The following is a 19,614-nucleotide window of genomic DNA, read 5'->3' as shown; positions in this document are numbered from 1 at the left end:
GGACTTTGGGAGGGGAATAGGAAATGGCATCTCAGCTTCCCTCTCCACCGGTCTCGCGCCCAAGCTCCCCGAGCAACACCTCTCGCAGTCAACCAGACCCTGTCGAAGCTGAGACATCAGACTCCAAGGCGCAGGCTGATCTACAACAGCAATCCAAAGACCAAAAATCTCCTGAAGAACTCCTCTCAGAAAGGCTAGACGCGCTTCTCATTTCTTATTTGACGATCTTGGAGACCTACACCAATCTTCGCACCCAGCTCTCCAAGGACTTCTCACAGGGATTCTTTGCACTCGCGCAGGCGAATCGCAATGCAAATTCTACCCTGGGCGTTGGGAGGAGGTATGGCGAGGAAGGATTCGACGAGCGTATGAAGGCGGACAGGGTAGCAAAGATCCAAGAGAAAGGAAACAGCATGCTGCATAAGAGCTGTTGGAAGGCGCACGACTTCGAGGAAGAGGAAGAACAAACCCTTGAGGCAGGGAACAGCGACGGAACAAGGACGGGCAAGACTCCAGCTAGACGGACCGGATCATTGTCACGGAGCAATGAAGATATGGAAATCCTCAAAGATGATTCGGAAGAGAACGTCCAGGAGCCAACAGCCAAACCCCTCTACCGTATCTCAATCACTTCGTCAGTGTCAGACACATCCAGAGACCCTCTCAAATGGTACGGCATCCTCATCCCTCCCGCTTTACGCACATGTCAAACCCATTTCACCGCAGCGGTCTCCTCAACGATCCCTGAAATCTTGAACATCACATCTACATTGCGAGAGCTGGAAGAGGAAATATGGGGTCTTCGGCGCCAATTAGGGATTGGGGATGAGTACGAAACTCCCACCCTGAATGAGCCTGAAAGCAGATATGATATCAACATCGAAAGCAAGCTACTGGCGTCCAAGACCACAGGGGGCCAAGAGTCGGAGAGTCTTCTGATGACTCGTACAATCTCGTCTGCAAAGTCCCAAACAACGCAGGCCAAGAAGTCATCCTTGTTGTCCGCTTCGCCTCCAACAGCAAGCCTGCGATCTGAGCCACGATCCAAGGTTCTGAAGCTTGGCTGACCATGTCTTCTTGTACCATGTTAGGGCCCAAAACAAGGCACCGGCTGGCTTCTCTGCAAGGCCCCGAAGCGAGGATGAGGCACCGAGGGGAGCGTCGGCTCCTATGAAGACAGCTTCTACCAAGCCATTTGCGATCTTATCAAAGTGACTGGTCAGGAATGAATGTCAGATTGTAGGCCTGCATGGCGGTACATTCCGATAGTACCACTACGGATTAATATTATACCAATCGAATCCCAGTATGTATTTGACTCCAGCCATCAACCATCGCAGCTCGCAGCTCACCTTATCAGTAATGGGAAATAACGCCACTTAATCCCTGGTCTTCCATCGACGCGTCCTCTTTCAAAACAGTCGGTCCTTCTGCCATGCTCGACTCATCTTCGAGTGATTCCTCGGTCAGCAGCATCTGATTCTCCTTGTCGGCATGGAATTCAACCCCAGCTCGCTCAGATCTTACATTGTCCTTTTTGATTGGTGACGAGCCCACGTGCCTTGCTGCGGGACTTCGCATCACCTCCTCTAAATCTGCGTCCCAGTAACTAGGCCGCCGTTTCTTCCTGCTAACAGAAGGTCGTGTGCCCTTTCGCCAGACCCCGACGTGTGGGCTGAGCTCCTTCATACCTCTTCCAGTGTCATGGCTAGCTGCTGCGTCCGGAGCACCGAACAGGCCCATACGGACAGCTGCCTGAGTCTCTTCGTCGACTTCAATGACTTCTTCGCCTTCTTCCAGTCTCAGTTTTGGGTCAATTGATTCCGTTGCTATTTGGTCTTCGAAGATCTCACTTGTGGGCATCTCGATGTCTCTCGACCTCTTTTTTTGTTGCGGGTCTGGTGCAGATTCCGCCAAACATTGTGGTGGACTGCTTCTGAACTGCAGATTGTTCGGCAAACGTGACCTCCGAGGCTGCATGCGACGCTGAGGGGGCCTCGACAGGTATGAAGGACCGCCGTAGTGCTTACCGACTCCACGAGCGCTGGCAAGAGCATTGAGGCCATTTTTCCTGAATCGACAAGCAGGTCTTGCCAGTGGTGTGAGAGTATCTGTTCTGTACGAATCTCGAATCCTAGAATCAGGAGCTGGGTCTTGTCCGACAACTTTGGCTGCTGCTGTTGAGAAAGAGTACATTGGAGGTCCCAGCCTTGTGGATTGGTAAGGGCTCTCAGCATAATACCAGCCAGGCTCGAAATGCTCCGATGCAGTACCAACATGTCGCCGGCTCCGGTACTTATGGATAGGAACTTGAGATCGAGGCTGGGTGAACTTTTGCGGAGGATACCACGGACTGTGGGTCATTGCTCTGCGGGGGACTGCTGGTGATCTGGCTTTCAACAATGGCATTGGACTGCCTGTCGCAGTGGCGCGGTTGAAAGGGAGGGGCGGGTTACCAAATCCTGGAGGAGCGCCGTGCTGGCGTTCACACCTCCCCTGTACATTCGAAGGTAGGGCGGCATTATGATGTCCAAGTCCATTGGGTGTTGGGGATTTGAAGTGAGCAGTCGGATCAGGGCATAATACCGTCGGCCCGCGTGTATGCAGACGAGGATCCGGACATGGTTTGCCATCTGTATGCTGTGATCCCTTTGAAGAGGATGCAGTGCCATCACTGCCTCTGTGCGTTGGGGGTTTGGGAAAGATGTCGCTAAACATTGAGCGCTTCCGCTTCGCCGAGTCTGCTGCTTTTTTCACGGTCGGAGACAGAACAAATCTGTCCTCTGCACTGGCTTGCGACTCTCTGTACTGTCCGTCTGCGTCTATTGACTTGCGTTGGAGATGACTGACGACGGGTGACTCTTCTCCTGAACCGATATCCATGTCATAGTCAGCACTCACGCGAAGTTGGGTCAATGGCCGCTCCAAGTCAGTGATGGACAGACGTCCTGCGGGAGATAAGTCGCCGTAATCGTCGGTTGACATCCTCGACACTTGCAATACGGGAGATGAGGAAAAATTGGGCGTATCCTTGAGGGGAAGCGCGAAATCTCCCTTATCGACAGGCGAAGTAAATCCGCTGCTGGGAGGCTCAACAGCCAACACCTTGCAATGGTCCATCTCAACTGAGAGCAAATCTGGAAGCTTTGGAGATCCCTCTGGGAAAGGTTCTCTGACATCCGTGTCAAATTCAGCAACGGACTTTGGGGCTCTAGAGTATCTCCAATTCTTGGAAGATGACTCTAAGCCTTCTTTCTTAGCAGCTCCCACAAGACCAGGGTTGACATTAGAAGTGTCCCGCTTCTCAGGACTTGGGGGTAATCTAGAATCAATAGAGCCAACTGGAGAGGCAGCGAACCGGGCGTCAAGGCGGAATGAAGCCTTCGCACTTTGAATGAGCTTTTGCATTTGTCCAATGTGACCAGGTATGACTTTCGACCTTGTTGAGCCTGGTTGGATTCTTTTCCGACCCGTGTTAGGCAATACTGCGTCTGGGAAGGGCTTCTGGTTTTCGCCAACGTCTTTGTTATGTCCTTCAGGTGCTCTCGAGGAAAGCGAAGGGTGTAAGACTCTAGAAAAGAATAAGGAGGACCGCCGCCGGGGAGGATCTATTGGTGCTGCAAGGACTACTGATTAGTACAGTGTAAGATGCAGGTTCTCATCTCGACCTGATGAGCTCGAGGCGGTTATCACTTACGCTTTGGAGTCCCAGGAGGATAACCAGAATGCGTTGACCTGCCTGAAGAGTCGCTGGACGGCAAAGAGCCAGGTGAATGATCCATACCGAGGAAGGGGTTCAGAGGAAAGAGATGCAATAACACTCAAACTCAATTCGACCTCAAAAGAAGTACCCAAAGACAAGGAGCGGACATCTGCAGCCAAAGACAGACAATGAAGAGAAGGAGACGGAGGCATGAATAGGTCTCGGGACAAGGTAAACGGAGATATTGACAAGTCATGCCATGACACAGGTTGGAAGGGAAGGTCCATGGCTCAAGCCCTGGCAGCCGCGTGTCTTTGGCAACCGGCATCCTTGATTGACGGGAAGAGCGATCGCAGTCAACATGATGAAGAGACACTGAAAGGAGTGTTGGTCATGTTGGCAAATTTTGAAGGTGCTTTGTATGATCAAACTGCGGCATGGTTGGTACATGGCAATCGATCCAGCACTTGAGACTGCCAGACCAGGCCGCAGGAAGCCCAAGACTAGCTGCGCACACAAAGGTCATTGTACCACACAACAACATGAGGCAGTACAAGTTGGCCTAGTCCCATGCACATTAAACCATCTCTGCAGCACAAGACAGGCGTGGCAACACCGTGAGATATGGTCTCTAGAATTAGGCATTAGCCTCATTCGCCAGATCGGAAGCCGTTAGCCGCAACCCGCTCCAGGTGTTGCTTGATCTATGCATATCGAACCCGAGAACTTGCTCAATGGTGTGGCCTATGGTGCATAAAAGCAGGAGATGCAGTATGTTGGCGAGGTTTGTTGCTGGAGCAGGGAGATACCTCAATATGTCCATCTACAATGTGCGCGCTTATGATGTGACATGAAGAAGAGACAACGCCAAAGTTGAGTATTGGTTTAGCACAACACTCGAGAACTCGTGGGATACTAGGTACACGAACTGCCACACTGCTCAAGAATAAATCCTTGCACAGCGATAGAGGGGTGGATATGAGATCATCGCAATGGAGATTGGGTTGATCTTGATCAAGTGGTGAGGGTGGAGATGGGTGTCAGAACAGACCGGGGTCTATTTTACATGAAGGAGGAAGTAGTACCTTCTACTCGCCCATATATAGGTACCTATGGAGAAAGAGGATTGTAGACTATCTAATTTGACAACCTCCCCACTGTTACTCTGCAGAGTGTATTACGTCCAGACGTATGTACCGAGTACAATGTACGAGTACCTCACGGAGTGTGACGAAGATGGAGCACGAGCGGTGAGCGCAGGCACAATGAGCGCCATGGCACCGTGGGCTTGCGGATATTAATTAATAAATTACGGGATCGCAGCCTCATTAACCCTGTCAATGCTTGTATTATTATCTCAGTCCCACGCAGCGACACGCCATTCATGGCACTAAAGAGCAGCCAAGTCGATGGACCACGCATCTGACTCGCCAGATCGAGGCTTGTTCGGACTTAAAGTCTTGAATATAAGTACCCAGTATGTACATAGGTAGATATGTAGAGAGCCACCAGTATCGAAGAACAATGGAGTATGTACCTCGTACCTCCTCCTACAAGCAAGACAGTGTAGGTACTCGGTACTCGTACTCAGTACAAGACTCAATGGATGTCTCACGGATAGCAAGCCTTCGATAGCCACCATTTTGTCATTGGTCTAAGCCACCACTATTATTTGCCCCTTGACATCCATCGATACCTTTCAGTCTTCACCCTGGCCCATGTGCGATCGACATCTGGTTTGACGACTCTGGGGTAGGCCTCGTAGACCAAGATCAAATGTGTTCGGGAACAGCCTTGCCAGCATCAAGATTGTGACGGACAGTTCGAGGGTCATGTCAGATAATAAGTTCTCGGATGAGTTGCATGATTCGTCGCCGACATATCTAGGATCACACCAAGGATTCTGAGATTGTTTCCATGCAGGAACAGGAACAAGGAACAAGGAACAGGACACTTCGCATGGACGGCAGGCTGGTGTTTCAGAACTGCGCCCTGGTCCTTGTCTAGCCGAGTTTTGAAGGTGGAGCAACGGGCTGCAACGGCTCAAGGGTCTGCAGGCGAACGTGTTTAAACTAGCCCCCAAGAGGCCAATAAGGTGCCTGTACATGGGCAAGCTAATTCTCCATAAAGAATAGCCCCAACCGTAATAAGCCCCCAGAGCCCCTCATCGGCTGCGAGATACCGAGGCCTTGCCCCATTCGCTGCCCGTTAGCCAGGTACCAGGTACTGCCTTGTCACCAGCCTGCATCGCTCCGCATCGTCTGCGCTGCTGGCACCAGCTTCAAACCTCCTGACACGGCTTCTCTCTCACTTGTTGTATCACCTTTTCTCCCACGTTGGTTTCCGTTCATTCGCTCGCCGTCCTGTGGTCGTGCTTTCCGCTCCTTCTCAATCTCGTCTTTGTCCTCTCTCAGGTCACTCTGTACTCGTTCAGCCTGATTCGGTGCATGTCTATCGACTCTTCTTTTCGCTAGATACCTAGATTGCTATTTCTCCATTGCAGAGCAATTCTCCCCGTCGCTCCTTACGCACAAGTGCCGCACATTCGTTCACCTCTTCGCTCGTTTTATTGCGCTCGATTTCTCTTCATCTGATCTATCGCGGACAGGTGCCTGCAACTTCTTTGTGCCTTTATTTTCACCGACATACACCTCACAACCAGTTTTGCGGCCTATCCACCTAGGTTGAGCCTCTTCCCAGCCCATTCGTAACCCAAGTCAGCGAGATCTGGCGCTCGAACCATCCATTGACTCCCGCACATCCGACCAACTCCGCAAGAAGGAAGCGCAGGAGCGCAGGAAGGCGGCCAGGCATTGATAGAGCAGATCACACAAGGTACGCGGCTTCATGAGCACAAAAGACGATTCTCGAAGGGTTCGGACGAGCCTTGTCATGTAGCGAAGTGCTCCCGGAGACGATCTAGTGGACGGTGAATGCCTTGTCGAGCATACTGACATAATGGGAATAGTCTTTTCTTCTTGCACGAACGGACATTTCTACAGACTTGTCACATACAGCGCCACCGTCAACTTCTCTGAATCCCTCACGCATGTCAGGAACATGCCTATATACTTCTAAAGCCTGGAAGAACTCCAAGTCCTGCTGAAACGCGGCAAAGGAGTCCAACACGCTTGAATTTACCCCAAATCAGCATCGAGGTCTAGATACGAAGCCGTAGCTGCCATGGATCCATACCAGACTCAACAGCCACAACCCAGTCATGAAGCCCGCTTTCACTACTCCAAACCTAACTATGCTCAACCTTCGCAATACCAACAGTTTCCTCCACATCCATCAGTGAGAGTACCCCCGAATGTCAAGTTAAGTGCCCGCCAAGTGCCCGCCGGCGTTGGCACTGGTCCTCCTCCTGTCAGGTTTGACAGTTCTTCTCGCCAGCAGCAGCAGAAACCTACAGGGAATGGAATTCTGGTGCAGAATTTCAGATTCCCTATTGCTCCACCAATACCTCCATCTTCAGGAAGAATCAGACATGACCCTTCGCAGTCGCCAGGTCGCAAGTACAATATGCATCAATCCTACATGTCATCAGTAGCCGACGAATATGCTACCCCCGGAACAACACCCGGATCGAGATCAAGAGGATTCCCAACCCCAACGTCCAAACGCTACTCAGGTTCTGTTTATGCTGAAAGTGAAGCTCTAGGCCCTGAGGAGCGGTTCTATCCAGGTGATCCAGATGAATATGATGATGAATCAGACCTAGCCGGTTCGCCAGATCCAATGCCACAAGTCGTGCGGCAAGCAAGCCTCGGGAAACGAGCCAAGCCAGCCCTTACTACTATCAGGAATCGAGACAGTCAGATCGAGCAGAATATCCCAGAGGAATTTCCTGCTCCCCCCACCCACATCAACCCCAAAGCGACTATGGAAGCCCTCAGTGCAGCGGTGGCTGCTGGTATGGGTACCCAACATATCGGGTCGCGTGCGGGTACTCCTGTCTCGCGCAGTCACACTCCTGTTAGGATGCCATTTGACACATCCCCGTCCTCTACCTCGGCGGATAAAGAATATCTACAGACTCCCAAATCTCCGAATACAATCTCTTCTGGAATGCTTCTTACCCAGACCCCTGCCTCGTCACATTCCCAGAAATCTACCAACAATCTGCTTGGTTTGGGTATTGAGCAGCCGGCGATGAGTGACAAGATCCCTGCCAATCGAAGACCGCCTCGGTTGGACATGGACGCTGTCAGGGAAGCCGAGAGTCGTGGCAGTACAACCAGTCTGGCAGATTTGATCAGACGGGCAACAAAGCTTGCTGCCAATCTCGACAGAGGAAAGACTGCAAGCCGACTAGGCATGTTGGACATGTGGGGTAGTGGTGAAAAGATGGGCCCTAACAATCGTCATTCGACCATGTCCGACATGCTGTCAGCTTTCCCTGCTCCAGCTATAGGTGGTACCCCGACGAAGCGAGATACGCTGTGGCCATTAGGTGAAAAGGGCGATGGCTACGCCTCAACCACCGATCTGTCCAAAAGCCACCGCACAAAACAACGGCGGAAGTGCTGCGGCCTGTCATTACCTATCTTCATCATCGTCCTTGTTGTCATCATCATTCTCATTGCCGCCGCTGTATTAATACCCATATTCCTAATTCTTGTACCAAAACAACACCGATCTGCCAGCCTCAGCAACTGTGCTGCCAGTCATCCTTGTCGCAATGGGGGCACCAGCATAGTGAGCAACGACGCTTGCGTCTGTGTCTGCTCCAACGGGTTTACCGGGAGCCAGTGTGAAACGTCGGAAAACACAGGGGATTGTATGACCATTACGTTGAATGACGGGGATAACGAGTACAAAAATGCAACGATGGGGCTCTCGATCCTCCCTACGCTTTCGGATGCACAGACGCGGTTCGATATCGCTCTCAACATCTCGACGATATTATCACTTTTCTCGTCCCACAATCTGTCCTGCACGGGTGAAAATTCTCTGGTGGACTTCAACTCAAGTGTTTCAAACCTGGGAACAAGGAGGACGAGACGATTCATTATGCTACCTGGCTTTGAGCCCAATCCGCCCGTGATCAACAAGCCTCATCTACCTCAAGTAACTGCGCGTGCAGAACCAGCCTGCTCAGGATCATCTCTCGAAAGGAGACAGGATGGTGGCGACGCAGGAACTTCGACTTCTAATGGGATTGTCTTCCAAGCGAGCTCACCAATTGTAGGGCCAGTCAGCCCAACAGAAGCTGTAGTCACTGGGACCTCGTCTGTCACGAGCGCGACTACAACGACCGACGCTGGTTCGGCCACAACAACGGCGTCACAATCGCCATCTACAACGAGCACTGGTGCCTCCGAACCTTCCTCGACAGCCATCAGTAGCGAGAAGCTCGACTTTGCCAAAGTTGTCGTCCTCTTCGTCCTCCAAGAGTCTCAAGGCATGACTGCAGCCGTCAACGCTCAACAGCGCATAGACTCGTTCTTCGCTCAACAGACAAAGGGCAACGCCACATCCGACAAGGTGGACGTTGGATTTGAAAGCTTAGCACTCACGGCAAACTTTGACAAATTCACCATTATCGAGGGCGATGGACCAGTCGTGGGTGGAAAAGAGGGTTCATAGTTCGGGATGAAGAGTGATGTGAGCCCGGATGCGGCCGGCACGTACCATTGTTTGCAAAGCCATGATGTCGTAAACGGCATTGGGATATCCGTTTGAAGATGAAGATGAATTTCTCCCTGGCACCATCTGAGGCTCCATATCGAAACGTCGAGGGATGTCACAGGATTTGGTCGGGACAGCTACTGTTGGAAATACCAGCGGGCGTCAAATGAGGCGACAGCATCTTGGCTACGTGTGTGTATACCAACGAGCGTTTCTTTAATGTCGTACTATTCGCGGTGAAGCTTCTTGTATGAGGTTTTTTGAGTGCTGGAAGACAAAAATTACTGGCTGGCTGGCTGGGTACCTATGTTTTGAGCCAACAACGCTTTACTTTGCCACACGTATGGTATGGTACGGACCAAGGTAGACTTGATTCACATGCATGCACAAGACTTTCTTCCTTTTCCTTTTCCTTTTGTTCTTGTATTCTTCTTGTTTCTTCTGCGCCAATCCGATTGAGGATATGATAGAATTGAGTCGTTTCATAACACTAAGTTCGAGTTCGAGTTTGAGTTCGACTACGTATTCCGGTACCTACAGCAGTTCCACCGTGTTAAGAGGGCGGAGGGGGGGAGGTGGCACTTTGAATCTCCCATCTACTCTCACTCGCCCACCCTCTTCCTAAGCTATTCATCTTCAAAAATTGATGGAAAGGCGACAACAGAGAAGAGAACACAGAGGAAAGTCGTGCTGTGCTTTTTGGTACCAGTTTCATGATATCGTTCTTCGACAGGACATGCTCTCATTTCTTGTCTTCTCGTAGCCACTCCGTCTCCAAGCAGCAAATACATACTTGAAAGCTGGAGCTGCTCTCCTCTCAAAGCACCTTCCCTCTCCCATGCAGCAGTCTCGGAAACAGATGATAGTCTTCACCCAACAGATACTCGCTCAAGCGCTGGCCAATAAAGTGCACTCTTCCCACACTATCTATCCATCGTTGATACCCGTCATCAACCCTCTTTGGATCCGCCATCTAGTCCCGTAAAAGCTGGTCGATTTCTTCCTTGGACAAACCCAACAAATAGGCCAAGTCCAGCATGCTCTCACCAATATTCAGGCGGGCAGGAGCTTCCATTTGGACCTTGGATTTGGCTTTCCATGCCACACCCAGACCAGCTGTCTTGAGCATGGGAATGTCATTCGCGCCATCCCCGACCGCCATTGTCTGAACAAGAGGAATTCCTTTGTTGGCTGCTAAGCTTATCAACAAGTTACGCTTGTGTTGAGAGTCAACGATTGGGTACGCAGATTCGAGTTCTCCAGTAAGTGTGCTGGAGTCGGGGTCAACCGCAAGGTGATTCGCAAACGCATGGTCGAGCCCCAGTTCCCCAGCAAGCCAATTCGCGAGAGGCTGGAATCCACCACTGAAGACAGCAAGAGTAAAACCGAGTCTTTTCAGGCATTTGCACAACTCTTTCGCCCCTGGGGTGATGACAATTTTGGGCTTGAGCCGTTCAAATACGTCGCTTGGCACACCCTTCAGCAACGCTACTCTTGCTTTTAGAGATGCAGCAAAGTCGAGTTCTCCGTTCATGGCGCGCTCGGTAATCGCAGCAACTTTGTCTTTGACGCCCACAAAGGCGGCGATCTCGTCAATCACTTCCTGACAGATGAGGGTGGAGTCCATGTCAAAGACGCAAAGACGTTTGTGTCGACGGAAGACATTGGAGGGCTGCAGAATGACCTCGCAATTCCATTCTCTTTCGAATTTATAGATCGATTCGTGCTTGGAGATGAGAGAAAACGGTAAGTATTCGGGGTTTGGAGGAGGGCTAAAGGTAACCTCCATTACTCTTGGTTTGAATGGATCTGGTGCCAGGCATCGGTGGGAAGAAGTCAGTTGCCTCTCCTCAGGAGTGTTGTGCACCAGAAGACTGTCAAGTGTAGAGAGGAAGTGGGTCAAGCATAGTTGAGATATGTAGGCACCGTACAGATGATCAAGAGGTTCAGGTTCAGGTGCAGGCGGCTCCAGAGGATATTCTGAGATGCTTGTTGTCGGCGCGGAGCCTTCAGCAATCTCGGGAACTGGTATTGGATCTGTCGGTCTGGCTGGGGGAGATTGATCTGGGTGGATATGGGGGTGTCGCGGTGCACTCGAGTTGTAGAAGATGGTCGCGACAAGTCTTGCCGGATCACCAACCTCAGGAACACAGTTGGTATGGGATATTGTGTAAATAGTTCCACTCTCTTGAGCCACTATCGGTGAAGGGGGGATGGCACTGATGGATCTTCTCGACGCGCTCGAGAGAGAAAGGTTCGAAACGACGCTTCGGGGAACTCGAGGTGGTTGCTCCAGAACTCCATCGATACTCGCCGAGGGTCCTGTTTGGCGTGATTTGTATTCAAGGTGGTCGTCGAGAAACGTACTGGCGCCCAGTGAGTCCTTCCCCAAGCTGAGCTTGTGAGATCGAGAAGGCGACGCCATTGCGAGCACGAGCTGATTCTCTGAAATGGCAAAGAGGTCGCGCAACAGCTTTGAAGGTCGAAAGGTACTCCTTGTCCTGAAGCCACACTAGGTCGACGTTGGAGAGCAACAGGGACGGATGAGGGGTGCGATCGACGGGATGCAAAACGACGTCATAGCATCTCGAGGCCAATGCAGGAACAACCCATTGAGGCTCAGATCAGCATGGAGGGACAATGGAGAAAAGACTGGGTGAATATTCTGAGTGGTAGCTCGCCAAGATCCCTACCATTGAAGTTGCCTGGTAAAACGACCTCAAGCTTACCTGCAAGTGGAAAGATTGAACTGGGGAAAATACCTCCACCAGTTCGTGAAGCAGAACAAAACAAAATTCCGGGAAGATTGTAGCGAATTAGATGGAAGGGCAACAATCGCAGGCAAAAAGCGCAGTTTGACGCAGCCAAGCATCCCGTGACCTCGAGACAGTCCAGCAGCTGTGCTCACGTGCATTTCCTCCATTTCCTGCACGTGAGGCTTGGCGAGATTGAGCACGCAAGGCACGATAAAATCCTTCACCGGGGCTCGGCAAATCCCCGCGCCCGGCTGTCGCTCTCTCACCCTCTCACAGGTTCGGTCCAGACTCGAGAGATATCAACGTTACTTCTACTCGTATTGGGGGCTGTCGTCACCCTGTCACAATCTCACGACATCGTTGACCTTCTCTTCGCAATTTGCAGTGTCTTGTTACTCCCGCATTCTCGTGGCTTGGCTTGGATGAGGTGCTCGCAGGGGAGCTGTCACGTAAGTTGTAACAAAGGACGCTGCGCTCCGATTGCCTAGCCACACACGGAGGTATAGAAAATGGGGCCTAGCTGAACCCGGAGACCCTATCCTCTAAGTTAGGTACGCATGTAATCCAGATTTTCTCCGACTTCCGATATCCTACGGTTCTCGGGTGAGAAGGCCAGCAAATGACAAAAGACGTTCAACGTCGAGAATGGGCGGCATCCAATGACGATGGGGAAGGCTCTTTGCCTCCTCGATCACGCCATCGACCAAGGGATGAGGCAGTTGAGCGATGAGTGACTGTTTTTGCAAATTTTGGCACCGGATCGCGAGGCTCTCAACTCCTAGTTCGCTCCACTGCTGAATTGCGTGCTCAACGATGATATCGCAGCAGGTTGATTTGTAAAAAGGTGAGCTTCCAGCACTTTCATCATTCCCCCCAGTGTTGTTGTCAGTCGGATCGCTTTTCAATGGGTTTCCTCTCGCGCTTCTCGTCCTCCCTCGCCCAAGTCTCTTACCTCTTCAACCCGTTTGCCTCAAGTGAGCTCGACATGTCTTCAGGAGCCGAGACCCCGTGTGGGAGTGGCCGCAGCAGCCCCTCATTAGGCGGTGCCGACTCTGGCTATTCCTCAGGTGCCAATAGTGAAAGTGAATTGTCCGAGGTGTACTTCACCAAACAACACCTTCGTTTTCTCAACCGCCAACTTCAGTTTCTCGAACCTCAGGAGATCCTCAGATGGGCCATCACCACCCTTCCCAACCTCTACCAGACCACGGCCTTTGGCCTGACAGGACTCGTCCAGCTGGACATGCTGTCCAAGCTCAAGGTCCCTCGCCCGCAGATGGTGGATCTCATCTTCCTCGACACCCTCCATCACTTCCCTGAAACCTTGGAGCTGGTGGACAAGGTGCGGGAGAGATACCCTCTGGTCAACATCCATGTGTTCAAGCCAGCCGAAGTTGAGACTGCAGAAGAGTTCAAGGAGAAATATGGCGACAGGCTATGGGAGAAGGATGACAACAGATATGACTATCTGGTCAAGGTTGAGCCTGCACAGCGGGCTTACCGTGAGCTGCAGGCATATGCTGTTCTCACCGGCCGGAGAAGAAGCCAAGGTGGCGCCAGAGGATCCTTGGACATCATTGAAGTCGACGAGGCCGGTCTGCTCAAGATCAATCCCATGGCCAACTGGAGCTTCAACCAGATTCAGCAGTACATCAAGGACAATGACGTCCCATACAATGCCTTGCTGGATCGGGGTTATAAGAGTGTCGGGGATTGGCATTCAACCCAACCTGTCAAGGAAGGTGAGGACGAACGTGCAGGCCGATGGAAGGGTCAACAGAAAACGGAGTGCGGTATTCACAATCCCCGCTCCAAATATGCACAGTACTTGATGGAACAAGAAAAGAAGAGAGAGCGGGAAGCTCTGGAACAAGCGCTTCAAAAGGTCAGCCTCGAGGCGCAATCATGAGACGAGGTCTGAAGCGATCCTCGTGTTTGGCAGCATAGCGTCGGTGTTCGGGACTTCGGCCATCGGTGATGGCATGGATGCATTTTCCTAGTGGGTTTCACATATTAGAGACATGAGCGACACGATATCAGCATTTGCATGCAGCATCAGGGGGTGGATGATGGATTAGTGAGTGTTATCGAGGGAGGGAAAAGAGCGTGGTGGCCGCGGTGGCCGCCCCGCGCCTTTACAGAAGCACGAGAGGGTTCAAAAGAGGCATGGGGTTTCTTGGCAACAGCAGCGCCGCCTCTGTGATTTAGACGAACAGAAGGACATCAGCCCCCATTAGGGCAGGCGCTCTGTCCAACGCTGGGAGGCCCTGACGCCCCAAAGACCCCCTTGTCGATAGATTTATCACAGGTGCAGATTATCTGACCGCCCATTCTCTCTCCTTTGCTCATCCGCTTCCTATTTGCATCAAGGTCCTCTTTTTGCATGGCTGGCTGTGTAGCACTCCCCCATGGAGACACCGCCTCTTGCCCGCAGTCATGTTGCAAAAGCGCAGTCCGCAAGGAAAACTCTTTTGCTTGTCCAGTCAGAAACAAAATTCATAGAGTACTTGGTTCCTTTTTGTGTCAAGCTCCTGTCCTGTTATCTGTCCTCCCTGCTCCCATCGTTGAACATGGCAACGGAGATCGGCAGCCTTAGCGAGACCCGAAGAGAGTGGTTGGCCTCAACAATCCCATGAGGCAAGCCCTTCGGCCCCCTCCTTTTCCATAAGGGACCATTCTGTCGAACGCCAAACGGACACCACTGCCAGGCACCGGAACTCGGTGCAAGCTTCGACACAGGCATGGTACATAGCTTCGGACGCAGCCAACCGCTACTATTGGAGATGATCACGGGGGATCCTTACTCGGTATAGGGGTTGCAGTAGGCAGGGGTCGCGCACACCATACATCATTCAGGGTTCGTAAAAATTTGTGCGCGGGCTCAGCCGTGGCGGGGATTGCAACAAACGAGAATAGAGTAGGTTTCTTACTATTTGGCCTTGGCCGCTCGCATTGGACGTGGTTATAATACTTCTTTTAGGATATTTCCCTCTCTGAGATCTCTGTCTATTCTGTGCTGTCCTTTTTCCCGTTGTCATTGCCCTTTCTTCAGCGTTTGTCCCACTCAACGCTGCGTGCCGAGCAAAACCAATCCTCTGACGTCTTCCCTGGCAAAACCCCCTCCTACACTGTCACCATGGCCAACCCACCCCACGGAGGAGTTCTCAAAGATCTCCTGACTCGAGATGCCCCTCGACATGCCGAGCTTGAAGCTGAGGCTGAGAAATTGCCGGCGGTCATTCTCACTGAGCGACAGTTGTGTGATCTGGAACTCATTATGAACGGAGGTTTCTCCCCGCTTGAGGGATTCATGAACGAGAAGGACTACAATGGTGTCGTTGAGAACCTGAGACTCGCGAGCGGTGCTCTCTTCAGCATGCCCATCTGCCTGGATATCGGGGCCCAGATAATTGAGCGCCTCAAGATCAAGCCAGGGTCTCGGATTACCCTCCGAGATTTTCGAGACGATCGCAACCTTGCCATTATTACCGTGGACGACGTCTACAGGCCAGACAAGAAGAAGGAGGCACAGGAAGTCTTTGGAGGAGACCCAGAACATCCGGCCATCAAGTACCTGATGCAATCGACCAAAGAGTTCTACGTGGGTGGCAAGATCGAGGCCGTGAACAAGCTCAATCACTACGACTATGTGGCGCTGCGTTACACACCCTCGGAACTCAGGGTGCACTTTGAGAAGCTTGGGTGGACTCGTGTGGTGGCTTTCCAGACTCGAAACCCCATGCACCGGGCGCATCGTGAACTGACTGTCCGCGCCGCCCGTGCGCGTCAGGCCAATGTGCTCATCCACCCTGTCGTGGGTCTGACGAAGCCTGGTGACATTGACCACTTCACTCGAGTGCGTGTCTATGAAGCCCTTATGCCCCGATATCCCAACGGAATGGCCGTCCTTGGCTTGCTTGGACTTGCCATGAGAATGGGAGGCCCTCGCGAGGCCATTTGGCACGCTATCATCCGAAAGAACCACGGTGCTACCCACTTCATCATCGGCCGGGACCACGCAGGTCCTGGCAAGAACAGCTCAGGAAAGGACTTCTATGGTCCTTATGACGCCCAACATGCGGTCGAGAAATATCGCGCCGAGTTGGGCATTGAGGTTGTGGAATTCCAGATGATGACCTACCTACCAGATACAGATGAGTACCGACCAAAGGATCAAGTCCCTGAAGGGGTGAAAACCTTGGACATCTCTGGCACCGAGTTGCGCAGACGCTTGAGAGTCGGTGCTCCTATCCCAGAATGGTTCTCCTACCCGGAAGTTGTGAAAGTATTGAGGGAGTCGAACCCTCCTCGCGCAAAACAAGGCTTCACCATTTTTCTGACCGGCTACCAAAATTCCGGCAAGGACGCCATCGCGCGAGCCCTACAAGTCACTTTCAACGAACAAGGCGGGCGTCCCGTTACCCTCCTTCTGGGTGAGACCGTCCGTCACGAGCTGTCCTCCGAACTGGGCTTCACAAGAGAGGACCGCGACACCAACATCGCGCGTATCGCCTTTGTTGCTGCAGAACTGACCAAAGCTGGCGCTGCTGTGATCGCAGCACCAATTGCACCCTTTGAGGAAGCCCGCCAGGAAGCTCGGGACACCATCCAGCAATATGGCAGTTTCTTCTTGGTCCACGTCGCCACTAGCCTCGAGTTCTGTGAAAAGACGGATAAGCGTGGCGTGTATGCGCGGGCTCGGAGGAACTCGATCAAGAACTTTACTGGTATCAACGATCCGTATGAGAAGCCCTCGAATGCAGATTTGACCGTAGACTGCGAGAAGCAGTCTGTCAGGAGTATTGTCCACGAAATTGTGTTGATGCTGGAGAGCCAGGGCTTCCTGGGCAACGTGTAGATGCAATTTATGAGCATGGGAACGGATTGGTTCAATGTATGGTGATGGGTAGTTAGAGGATCTGAAGAACATGTGGCCTGCTTATATAGACACTTTTGGTATCCTAGAAATATCTTGCTTGGGTCAAATGCATTACCTGCTCCACAGTTATAGAGAGGCTTAAAAGGCAATTTTCAGTAAACGCAAGGCTGAGAGGCGAGGCAGGCGCCAAGGACGCGTCAAGGCTCAGAGCGCATCTGAGCTCATGTCAACCTGCGGCCAGAGGTTGCTCCAAACAACAAACCACCAATCTCTGATTTTGGCTTCCTCGACCTCTTGGGACTTTCTCGCTGTCTTCCTAGTATCTGTACCACTATTCGAATACCATCTCGAGTCTTCGGTTCCCATTCTTCATCCGCCACCATGTCAGACGGCACCATCTTCAAGCCGGAGAAGGACTTTACGAAAGAGGCGGATAAGATTCTCCCCGAAGCAGAAGCACTAGCGAAGGTAGAGATGCTGGTCACTTCCATGAATAACCTGGCTGATGTTCTGCGCAGAAAGATCTTCACAAAGCCATTGACAAGATTCTGCTGCTTGAGAAGCAAGCAAGACAAGTACGTGATTGATGACCGGAGACTCCCTGCCCTGCCCTTCGCTAACTATTGCCGCAGTCCTCAGATCTCGCGACAACCTCCCGGTGTCTCGTTACCATTGTCACGCTATGCAAAGAGGCCGGGGATTGGAGCTTGATGAACGAGCAAGTCCTGCTCCTGTCGAAGAAACATGGCCAACTCAAACAAGCCATCACAAACATGGTGCAGGTTGTCATGGGCTTCCTTGACGACACACCGAATCTTGATACGAAGCTCAGTGTCATTGAGGCGCTCCGGACCGTGACCGAGGGCAAGGTGCGCAAAGTGATTCCATTGTATCGATGTGCCATCAGACTGACATGGGCAATAGATCTTCGTCGAGGTCGAACGTGCCAGAATCACCCGAATACTTTCCAACATCAAGAAAGAGCAAGGCGACATCAAGTCAGCATGTGATATCCTCTGCGAACTCCAAGTGGAGACTTTCGGCTCGATGACGAGAAGAGAAAAGACAGAATTCATCCTAGAACAGGTGGCACTGTGTATACAGAACAACGACTGGACGCAAGCCGGTATTCTAAGCAGAAAAATCAGCACAAGATATTTTGCCCGAAAGCCGAAGAAGACCCCTGAGCAGTTGGAAAAGGAGAGGAAGGAGAAAGAAGCAAAGAAGAAGTCTGAGGAGCAGTCTGAACAGGAGCCAGAAGACGACGTGACGGATCTCAAACTGCGATATTACGAACAACAGATCACACTGGCGAAACACGAAGACAAATACCTCGAAGTATGCAAACATTACCGACAAGTTTTGGATACGGAGTCCGTCGAGAACAATCCTGAACAGCTCCATGCCGTTCTCCAAAGAGTCATCTACTTTGTTTTGCTCGCCCCGTATGATAATGAACAGTCCGATCTTCTACACCGCATCTATCAAGACAGTCGCAATTCTGAAATCCCCAAAGACGCAGCCCTGTTGAAACAGTTCACCATTCCGGAACTCATGCGATGGCCCATGGTCGAGCAGCAGTATGGTGAACACCTTTGCTCAACAGACATCTTTTCCAAAACCCCGGACGCGAGTGATCCGCAGGCCCATACGCGATACGAAGCACTGAGGCATCGGGTGATTGAGCACAATGTTCGCGTCATTGCCAAGTATTACACACGCATCACGTTCCCGCGTTTGACGGAGCTCTTGGATCTCTCGGATGATGAGACCGAGAAGTACATATCGGACCTAGTGACGAAGAAGACGGTGTATGCGCGCATCGACCGGCCTGCCCGAGTGGTGAGCTTCGAAGTCAAACGCGGACCGGATGAGGTGTTGGACGAATGGGGCAACAGCATGAAAGGGCTATTGCAGCTTTTGGAGAGGGTGGGACATTTGATGCAGAGAGAGGAGATGATGGCGAGGATTCAGCCCAAGGAGGAAGTCAAAAGAGCCAAGGCGTAGTTCACCGAGGAATTTTGATGAGATCCTGCAGGTTGAGAAGGAAATTGTATCAGTATGTTGCTGTTCAAGGCTGGGAGCACGCTCTATTTCAATGCTGTCGCTCCAAGTTACATTTAGAGTGGCGGTCTCGGGAGATCAGTGCATGGATGCAATGGGAATGGACGGTTTCTTTCAGCGTCCGGAACACAAAATTGAGGTCAGATTAGATTGGTGCAGACCAAGACAGCATTCAGGAACTGGTGGGATCCAGATGGGTCAATGTTGAAGCTCTGAGTCGATACAGTAGAAGAGTAACCGAAATGATGTCCCGTGATCCTGTCAAGCAGCTCGTCATTACGAGCCAGAAATGTATTTTTCAAAGGATCCAGGAACGCTGATTGACAGAAGTAACCGAAATATAATTACCACGTGTCGAGGTAGATGGTTGTGCATTAGCATCCGACACCAAATAATAGATTGGACGTTACACGCTCCCAACGCGTTTCTTCGCCACGCTCATCAGATCAACCATGACATGAGTCCATGATATGAGCCTACAACACGACACGACACGACACCACATGACAAGGACGCCAGCGACGACGACCCCCAAGCATCAAAATCGAGTGATCTAGCTGTGCTCTCAATACCTAGCG

At 51.7% G+C, this 19,614-nt stretch overlaps 7 protein-coding genes across 7 annotated transcripts; 5 read left to right on the top strand and 2 right to left on the bottom strand.

The window, feature by feature from the left end:
• Positions 1 to 23: 23 nt before the first annotated feature.
• On the top strand, positions 24 to 1,067 carry Z517_01308 (uncharacterized protein; the record flags this gene model as incomplete). Its single annotated transcript, XM_013434269.1, has 1 exon — positions 24 to 1,067. The coding sequence occupies one exon, from the start codon at positions 24 to 26 to the stop codon at positions 1,065 to 1,067; it is 1,044 nt and encodes a 347-aa protein (XP_013289723.1).
• A 289-nt stretch (positions 1,068 to 1,356) lies between these two features.
• Z517_01307 (uncharacterized protein) lies at positions 1,357 to 3,408 on the bottom strand (the record flags this gene model as incomplete). The annotated part of the gene is made up of 1 exon (XM_013434268.1): positions 1,357 to 3,408. The coding sequence occupies one exon, from the start codon at positions 3,406 to 3,408 to the stop codon at positions 1,357 to 1,359; it is 2,052 nt and encodes a 683-aa protein (XP_013289722.1).
• Positions 3,409 to 6,886: 3,478 nt separating this feature from the next.
• On the top strand, positions 6,887 to 9,295 carry Z517_01306 (uncharacterized protein; the record flags this gene model as incomplete). Its single annotated transcript, XM_013434267.1, has 1 exon — positions 6,887 to 9,295. One exon carries the CDS (start codon positions 6,887 to 6,889, stop codon positions 9,293 to 9,295), a length of 2,409 nt encoding a protein of 802 aa, XP_013289721.1.
• A 1,015-nt stretch (positions 9,296 to 10,310) lies between these two features.
• Positions 10,311 to 11,762, bottom strand: Z517_01305 (phosphoserine phosphatase SerB; the record flags this gene model as incomplete). Its single annotated transcript, XM_013434266.1, has 1 exon — positions 10,311 to 11,762. The coding sequence occupies one exon, from the start codon at positions 11,760 to 11,762 to the stop codon at positions 10,311 to 10,313; it is 1,452 nt and encodes a 483-aa protein (XP_013289720.1).
• Positions 11,763 to 13,078: 1,316 nt separating this feature from the next.
• Positions 13,079 to 14,002, top strand: Z517_01304 (phosphoadenosine phosphosulfate reductase; the record flags this gene model as incomplete). Its single annotated transcript, XM_013434265.1, has 1 exon — positions 13,079 to 14,002. One exon carries the CDS (start codon positions 13,079 to 13,081, stop codon positions 14,000 to 14,002), a length of 924 nt encoding a protein of 307 aa, XP_013289719.1.
• Positions 14,003 to 15,229: 1,227 nt separating this feature from the next.
• Positions 15,230 to 16,951, top strand: Z517_01303 (sulfate adenylyltransferase; the record flags this gene model as incomplete). Its single annotated transcript, XM_013434264.1, has 1 exon — positions 15,230 to 16,951. The coding sequence occupies one exon, from the start codon at positions 15,230 to 15,232 to the stop codon at positions 16,949 to 16,951; it is 1,722 nt and encodes a 573-aa protein (XP_013289718.1).
• A 402-nt stretch (positions 16,952 to 17,353) lies between these two features.
• Z517_01302 (uncharacterized protein) lies at positions 17,354 to 18,979 on the top strand (the record flags this gene model as incomplete). Its single annotated transcript, XM_013434263.1, has 4 exons — positions 17,354 to 17,440; positions 17,491 to 17,547; positions 17,605 to 17,841; positions 17,897 to 18,979. The coding sequence occupies 4 exons, from the start codon at positions 17,354 to 17,356 to the stop codon at positions 18,977 to 18,979; spliced, it is 1,464 nt and encodes a 487-aa protein (XP_013289717.1).
• Positions 18,980 to 19,614: the final 635 nt, after the last annotated feature.

This window comes from Fonsecaea pedrosoi, assembly GCF_000835455.1.
Source record: "Fonsecaea pedrosoi CBS 271.37 unplaced genomic scaffold supercont1.1, whole genome shotgun sequence".
Classification (NCBI taxonomy): Eukaryota; Fungi; Ascomycota; class Eurotiomycetes; order Chaetothyriales; family Herpotrichiellaceae; genus Fonsecaea; species Fonsecaea pedrosoi.
This window is presented reverse-complemented; position numbering and strand designations above follow the sequence as displayed.